Below are 8,985 nucleotides of genomic sequence, written 5' to 3' on the forward strand. Positions count from 1 at the left end.
AGGGAGAGAGAGAGAGATAGTTCTAGTACAGCAGAGTTACACACAAAGAAACACTCTCTTGAAAAAACAAAACAAATCCATGAGGGACATGCAAACTTATCTGAAACCTCTGCAAATGAAAAAAAAAACCTGCACTTTTTCTCCAGCTGATTCCATATATCCGGTGCTGCACTGGCATGCTTATAAAATGTTAGGTTTATTTACATGGCTGGTATCAGGTAGGGCTTCACAAATACAATGTACCATGTAACTTCAACCTTGAATAAGATATATCCTTTAATTTTATAAGCATTTGCTTGTAGTCATGGTGCAATGTTTATTTATTATGGGGCAATACCATCATCCACAGCACTATGGTTCTAGTGAAAAGAGGGAGTCAAACTCTGGTGCTCATGTCTTTATTGGGTATTTTACATTGAAGACTGGGAATGACTGATCAGGGACACAATGACAAACCACAAACTTACACAAACATACTTACATGCATTTTTCTGGAACAAGCATTGATAAGTGATCACAATACACTACTCTCAAATGGGCTAGCTTTGAATTTATTCTACAGCCAAGGATGGAGGAGTGCATCCTGCCTTAGCCTCCCAAGCAGCTGGAATTGCAGGCTGGGGACTGTCTGAACCAAGTCTTATAGATACAAGAATTTACAAAGGATATTTTTTATTATTTACTCATGGTTTTTATTATTTCACCTGTTTCTTCTCCTTTCCTCTGCATATCCCCGCTGCATGTGTCTGTGTTCAGTACTGCCTGACCCTGCTGCATGAGTCCATGTACAGTACTGCCTGTTCCTCCTGCATGTGTCTGTGTTCAGCACCTCATCCAGCCTCTCAGTGTGGCTAGGGAATAGAACCTCTTGCTTGTTCTATATATAATGTTTTAAATTTATACTTCTACATTGAGTCTCTCAACCATATTTTTAAAATACAAGTCCATATATTTTTATTACTTAGCTATTTTTAAATAGTTTGTAACCAAGTCTTTACTGCCTGGAAATCATATCTGCAATCAAGAAGGCAATCAGTCATTTTGTAACTATGAAGCAAAAAACAAAACATAAGAAGAAAAAGTCCATGTGAGATGAAGTACAGTGGGGAGAGAGACAAGCCCAAGGCATTGGTGACATCAGAGAGCTACTGCACTGACCTCGGGCCACCTACATTTAGAGATACTGTTTATGAACAGGAAATCTTTATTTGTTTAGATTGAATTTCTATTTGCAATCAAATACAGTTCTTAATGTGATATACAAAACACACACACACAACACACACACACACACACACACACGCATTTACAAAGTTAACTCCCGATTAGTTCGTATTAGTTAATGACGTCATTCCAGAACCTATTTATTTCCATTTGGGTAAATGGCATCATTACCCACTCAGATGCTCAGAGTCAATGTTTTAAGTTTTGAAAGACAGTGTGAGCTCTGAATTCTCATGTCTGGGGTCCAGTTACCACTGGAAGAATCCTATAGGAACAGGCTGCAAGAACAGATAGGGACAGAGCATGGGAAGCGCTAGTAGCCACATTGCTACAATAGCTATATTATCACAGTAGGTTGCTGAGATCTGTTCTGGACAGGGGAGTTAAGAGACCTTCCAGTAGGGGAATGGCAGAAAATTTCTATGCAAGGGTCACTCTTGTAGCCATCACAGAAAGAACACACAGGAGCAAGCCTGGGTCAAACTGGATGCACATAGATTCTGTAAAAGGCTTGTTATCTGTTTGTAGAGGAAGGCTGGCTTTGTGGAGTTCCTTTATGTTTTTACAGCCCTAGAGAGAACCCAGGGCCTTATCCACATTAAGCAAGTATTCTCCTATCTGAGACACATATAGTTAGCCCACTTTTAAAATTATTTGTTTTAAGGCAGGATTTTGATAAGTTGCCCAGGCTGGCCTTGCCCTGCCTTGGCTTCCTGGGTAGCTAAGATTATAGACCTGTGCTGCAAAGCCTGGCTGCTCTGTGGAGTTCTTGCAAAGAGTATGTGGGAGGACTTACCACACCAGACAAGGGGGCTGGGGACAGAGAAGCTTCTAAGGTTGCTTCTGTAAGGAACTTGTGGGGAATAGTGTCACGCTGAAATGAGGAATGTAGGAAAAGGCAGTGACTTAGCGGAGGCCACACAGGAGAGGCTCGCCGGTTTACTTATCTCATGATAGTCATAAGCACCACGAGACAGGGCTGTCTAGCCTCTGAAGTGTTAAGACTGAGAAACAGAATGTGAACCCAACTTAAAGTGCCACAGTCACTGATGAGAGGCTGCTATGGGCTATTCTTAGCAAGAAGACTCACCCAGCTCACCTCAGAGGTTTTTGGGGAGTTAATATACAGGCTCGAAGATTCATTCTTCAACAAATCTTACTTGTAATATATAAGGTGGATAATAGCTATTTTAGGTAAACAAACATTAATTGTCCTGAAATAAACTCAAGCATGAAGATAAAAGTATTTATGGAATTTAAATTCTGCTAATAAAGTTGCTTGGCCAAAAAGTATCTTTACTGTGTAACTTCCTTGGAAAACAAATACTTTGTAAAGGCAAATTATGTTTTATTTACATTTCTTTTGTTCTGTGGTAGGTCTGGACAATGGAATTCTCTAGCTCAGCCTAGTATTTTCCAGCAAACAAGTTCAAGGCCAATCCTGCTAGGGCAGGCCTATAATCTCAACCCAAACTGGGAAAGCACCTTCAGCCCTCATTTTCCTCAAGGATGACAAGCCACCACTAGAGAGAAGCTTGTCTGTCCTCCAGGCCACAGACCAGCCTGCTGCTCCCTGGGGTTTACTCTTTCATTAAAAACATACTAATCAAAATGTCATAATTTCCTCACTGAACACATACCTGCAAGAAAGCACGTTGGTGAGTTTCCCACATAACGGTATGCTTACCAGTACAATGACCAAAGAGCCATTTGTTTTTATTTTTTTGAGGATAATTTAGATTTGTATTTTTTACATATTGTTCAACACACATTTATACAGAGGATTATGATATTTGTGTTTTTTAAGTCACATGAGTCAAAAATGTAGACATTTCTTATTTGTTGCTGTATACTGGATGGCATACAGCAAAAAGTAGAGCACATGAATGCCCAGTTTGCGTGGTTGCATAATTCGTAACACAGCATGATTAAAAGTGAAAGTGATTTTATTCACCATGGATGCTCTATGTGTGGATCAACTTACTAGGAACATTTACATGATCTCTTTTCCAACGACTAAAGCTTCTCACCTATATGTACTCTCAGAGAATAGAGAACAGTCTTACCTAAGATTTTCAAGGTTAAAAGCACGGTTCAGGTCACAGTCAATGTATCTGGTGCATTTCTCCACGGCTCTTGGGTTGGTAATGAATGGCTTCACGTCCAGCCCTGCTCTGTGAACTTCAGCACCGTTCCTTAGCCAGTGAGTAACTAGAAACACTCCTGTCAGTTCATTTCCATGAGTCCCTCCAAAGATGGCAATCTTCTTAATAGGTTCTTCAGCAACACAAGAGGTCATTTTACCAAATACCAAAATCTGCTCTGATTTCTGCAATTCAGAAGAGGTCAAAGGACACTTAATGTTTGAGAAAAGTTTCCAAGTTTAGATCTATGTGAGAAGTGCTCTCTTGAGAACTGACTTCACAACTGTTTCTGTCACAACTTCCCAGCCTGTTTATTCTATGGACACTCCCTTCTGTAACCCCTCCCTTGACCATATTTGGATTAAAATATGCAAGGATCAAGGATCGAGATGCAGCTGTTAACTTCTAAGTCCCTTGGATGGTCAGCAGATCAAAGTACAATTGTAGCATCCCTGCTATAAAAATTCTGTTTTCTGTTCAGAATGATTATTTATAAAAAAATACCACATTAAGCTCAATCCTCCCAAATATAACAATGTGGCTTATTCAGTGTTTTTGTTTCCACTGACATTTAAAAACATTTCCAAAGTAAGCACTTTTCCTGAGCTGAAGGCGTTGTTGTCTCTGACCTCCTCTTGAGTGGCATCTTTTCTTTCAGCATAGCTGTCCACAGTCAGAGGCACAAGGGCCCAGTCATGATAGGGTTGGGGACACAGAGCATGGCAGAAACACAGCAGGCAAAAATGTTGCTGCAGTCAATCCTGAGGAGAGAACCAACTTCTCAAAGTTGTCCTCTGACCGCCGCATATGTGTGCCTGTTCTCTCTTTCTCCTTTCTGTTTCTTACACACAAATAATGAGTGAAATAAAAATTATTTTTAAAAAGTGACTTTGAAACATCTTTAACTTCTGTCTCATAAGCTTTTGGTAATTCTATGACGTCTTTTCTTTTTTAAAATTTGTCTAAATACCAATGAAAAGCAGCTGTCAGTGATATTCAAATCTCTTAAATGCCTGAAAATATTTTGCAACATAATATATACAAAAATAACATAAAGGCATATATTACACATATATTACATATATTTTAACCACATCGTATGAGTTATACAGACATGATCTCATTTACTGGCATCAAAGACTTTCTTCTGGAATGTGTTGTTCTAAAGGAGGTCTTACTATGGGAACTAATCCAGGATAAGATGATTACATAGCTTTGGAGAAATAACTCTGAGTCAAATCTTACTTTATTTCAAGTTCAATCACCCAGAAAGCCAAGAATGTTAAAGTGAAAAAAATATTATATATTTTCATACATACATATGGTATATATATGAAACAATACTAAGTTGTTTCCTAAGGTTACAATAAAGCAATCATTTACCATACAGGGCAGGTTAATTTATAATTTTTTTCCCCACAGACATCTGCTTACTTTACTCATAAATTCACTTTATGAGTTATAATGGACAGACATCCTCATTGTCAAGGATAAAGGAAAGAAGCACTCAGCCTGATTAAGTTTCCACAGTTATATAAAGGACAGCTAGGCCCAGAAGCCATGTTTCTCATTAAGGCCAGCATTTGCTACAGGACAATAGGGTGACTCTGTTATTTTTGCATTCCTCTGAACTTCTAATTTTGTTCTTTCAGAGCTCACATAAACAGCCAGTACAGTGTAGAATCACAAGACAAACAAACCAAATACATGGTGGAAATACAAAATGTTTCATAGTATTTAATAAGCCAGTGCCTCAATCCCTTTTGTTTTTAGAGAGATTATAATGCAGAGATAAAGCAAAGTCAAGTCTGCTCACACATTGAAATTACTGCTGTAAGCTAAACAAAGTCCCTGTAGCCTTTGGTTTTCTTTCTGCCTCAGCATACACTGAACACTTTGCAATGGTGAAAACAGGCGAAAGTAGAGAGAAGACAACAGTATTCCTGCTCCCGTGGTTTTACTGAACTGTGGTGAAATATTACCACCCTGCCCTACGGATTTTGTTCCTTTCCTGCTGACCCGTGGTTCTGCCCTTTGCCCTAGTCTCTCTGGAAATGCTGGTTCAGTAACTAACTCATGGCAGGCCCCAATGGCTCGAACTTTGAGGCTTGTTTTATGGAATTTTAACAGGTCAGCATTTTGAAGTACACTTTCACATTTCTCAAGTTTCTACGATGTGTCCAAGTGAGTAACTCCCTGGGCAGTTAATGACCGGTAGCAGCTCGCATACGTACCTTGTTACTGTGTACAGTTTGTCTCCTGCAGGAAGCTTTATAGAAAACGAAAGCTTTTGCTTAGAACTGGGGCAGCAGAGGCATTCACTCTCTTATACCAAGTTAACTTCCAAGAGTTTTAACTCCCGGTTTCCCAAAGCACTAACTCTCTTTCCCAAAGCACCTGGCAAAATCTACCTACTTTTATTAGTTTGAATTGATAGCATATTGAATAAATCCTTCCTAGTTATCATCTATTAATTAAAATGCTTTAAAAAAGTGTTACTTTGTGGGTTTCTTCTTGTTGTTGTATTATTGTTTTGACAGGGTCTTGCCACATAGCTTAAGCTGGCTTCAAACTCTTTTATGTAGCTCAGACTGGTCTTGAACTTGTGAGCCTCCTGTGAGCCTCCTGAGTTCTGAGATTAGCAATTTTTTTTTTTTTTTAAATAAGATCATGTAGTTTAAAACAAAGAGATAGTAAAGTTTGATTTCACGGTATGGCTATCCAATGAATGCCAGAAATGTTGTGGAAGTATATAACTGAGGCTATTTCTGAAAGAGTGTATCGGAAGATATTCTAGTCTGCTTTCTGTTGCTGTAATGGAGTACTACTCTGGCCAAAAGCAACTTAATCCATCTTTGTAGGAAGTCAGGACAGGAACTTATGCAGGAATAAGCACAACCCATGGAGGAAGATCTGCTAATTCACTCTACCTCTGCTTAGCCAGCTTTCTTTCTTTCTTTTTCTTTAGCCTCTATTTCTTTTTTTTCTTTTTTTTTATTAGATATTTTCTCTATTTGCATTTCAAATGATATCTCCTTTCTCAGTTTCCCCTCCGGTGGGAAATAAACTCTGTTTCTTCCCCCCTCCCCTTGCTCACCAACCCACCCTCTCCCACTTCCTGGCCCTGGCATTCCCCTATACTGGGACATAGAACCTTCACAGGGTCAAGGGCCTCTCCTCCCATTGATGACCGACTAGGCCATCCTCTGTTGTACATATGCAGCTGGAGCCATGAGTCCCACCATGTGTACTCTTTGGTTGGTGGTTTAGTCTCTGGGAGCTTTGAGGGTACTAGTTAGTTCATATTGTTGTTCACCCAAAGGGGCTGAAAACCCTTCAGGTCCTTGGGTCCTTTCTCTAGCTCCTTCATTGGGGACCCTGTGTTCAGTCCAATGGATGGCTGTGAGCTTCTACTTCTGTATTAATCTGGCACTGGCAGAGCCTCTCAGGAGACACTTAGCTAGCTTTCTTATGTAGTCCAGATCCACCCACCTAGGGAGGGTTGGTACCACTCACAGTGGGCTGGGACCTCCCAGATCAATTATCAATTGATACATTCATTCTCACACATGGCCACAGGTAAACTGGATCTGGGCAGTTCCTCAAGTGAGCCTCCCTCAGACGATTCTCAGCTGTGTCAGGTTGACAGCTAAAAGTAGCTAGAAAAGATGATAAAAAGAATTCCCTGTTCCATATTTTAAAGAAAATGTCTTATAGATAATATGGTTGTTCAGGAGTCAGGCGATCAAACTATCACAGCTTTAATTCTATCCTTTCTCTGTGGCTCCACTGCTGTCATCCATCTTGAGCAACAGTCTATGTGGAGATGAATGAAAACCAGAACAGAGCTAGGGTAGAGTATATGAGTTCATGGACTTCTAGCAAAGATTCCATATTGCTCATGTCAACATTCTTTACAGATGTAGTATAGGTTATCTCTCTCACTAGAGTTAAACTTGTGATACTCTGTCTTTCTTTTCTTTTCTTTCTTCTTCTTCTTCTTCTTCTTCTTCTTCTTCTTCTTCTTCTTCTTCTTCTTCCTCTTCCTCTTCCTCTTCCTCTTCCTCTTCTCCTTCTCCTTCTTCTTCTTCTCCTTCTTTTTTTTTTGGTGCTGGTGATCCAACCAAGGGTTTCATATGGTCTAGGCAATCATTCTACCATTGAGTCATACCCAGTCCCTGGCCCTTTTAAGGAGAAATTATTATTTTTTTGGTGGGGGGATATATGCTTATGAATGCATATATCAAGCCAAATCTCACTTCCTTGAAAATTATTATACTCATGTTTTTGGTAGGTATGAGTAAGCTTTTTTTTCCAGACATTTTGTTGAAGCCTTTTTCCAGATTGAATATGATCCTATTAAAAGTTTATTCCTTATCCCGTCATCCAGTCCACTACCACTCTAATTTACTGACAAAGAAAGTAACATGTTTTTATTTTCTTCTAGGCATTTGCTAATAAACATCTCTCCACAGCAGCCCTTTCCACTTCCCTCACCTATGTTGGATAGCCAGAAGACAGGGAAAGAAGAGGACACATAAGAGGACATGGTCTTGGAGCAAAGATAACTATTCTAAGTAGCTAAGTAGCTAGTCTATACTCCCAAAATGGCAGCTACTGTTGGAAACAGGAATTAACCTTTATTGAGCACATATTATATGCTGGAACCGTTTAATATCTCTTTTAATATATATATTTTTTTCTTCCAAGACAGGGTTTCTCTGTGTAGTCCTGGCTGTCCTGGAACTCACTCTGTAAACCAGGCTGGCCTCAAACTCAGAAATCCGCCTGCCTCTGCCTCCCAAGTGCTGGGATTAAAGGTGTGTGCCACCACTGCCCGGCTCTCTTTTAATATTTTAAGGCAATTAGGTAAATATTGTTACTGCTATTTTATCAAGGAAGGAAATGTAGACATCACATCCCCAAAGTCACAGAGTCAAGAACTCCCCATTTTTTTCCAGGCAGGCTTCTGTGAGAAGAATCTCTTGACAGGAGGCTGTCTTTGTGAATCTAACAGTAGTGTCAAAATGCATGCTTTATAGGAATTCAACAACTGGAAATTACAAATGAGATTCTTGAAATTATTCCAAAAATGGTTTCTACTCATATGTGAAAGGCTGAAGAAAAATCAAGAAAAGCCACCAACTTAATGAGTTTGCCCACATCTCCAATTACCCCTTCCATAGGAAGGAGCTCAGCTCTGCATACCACCCTGCTTCCTTTGTAAACCTCACTGGCCCACGCTCTCTTTTGCTCTTCTTAACAAGGGCTGCACTGGTCCTGCCTGCCTGCCTGCTCTCTGCTTTGGATGGAGGTCATTTCAAAACGTGCCTCGGCTTCCCCACAGGTCTCCTGGAGACTACAATTTCCTGCCTGCCCCATTACAGACATGTGGTCAGTCACACTGGGCAAGACATACCTTGTTTGGCTGCCTTGGGAATCATTCTTTTTAGACACAGTCGAGGATTCAGCAGCATCTTAGAAAACTTCTAGTGTCTTGGAAATGGGCAAGGCGGAAGGGAAAGAGAGAGCCTATGATTTTCTTTTTTCTTTAAGGTTTTTCGAAACAGGGTTTCTCTGTGTAGCCCTGGCTGTCCTGGAACCCACTCTGTAGACC

General features: G+C 40.1%; 1 protein-coding gene across 6 annotated transcripts in view; it reads right to left on the minus strand.

Moving 5' to 3' along the window:
• The window catches only part of Aspa (aspartoacylase), a 38,165-nt gene that overhangs the window by 28,797 nt on the left and 383 nt on the right, over positions 1 to 8,985 (minus strand). For 3 of the 6 annotated variants that reach the window (XM_031351252.1, XM_031351247.1, XM_031351251.1), the window contains exon 2: positions 3,291 to 3,553. In XM_031351252.1, coding sequence (XP_031207112.1) covers positions 3,291 to 3,523 — 233 coding nt within the window. In that variant the 5' untranslated portion in view covers positions 3,524 to 3,553. Of the gene's footprint in view, positions 1 to 3,290; positions 3,554 to 5,602; positions 5,650 to 8,787; positions 8,970 to 8,985 lie in introns of those variants that run through there. The other 3 variants (XM_031351249.1, XM_031351248.1, XM_031351250.1) reach the window with 3 other exon arrangements.

This window comes from Mastomys coucha, unplaced genomic scaffold (genome assembly GCF_008632895.1).
Source record: "Mastomys coucha isolate ucsf_1 unplaced genomic scaffold, UCSF_Mcou_1 pScaffold5, whole genome shotgun sequence".
In the NCBI taxonomy this organism is placed as follows: Eukaryota; Metazoa; Chordata; class Mammalia; order Rodentia; family Muridae; genus Mastomys; species Mastomys coucha.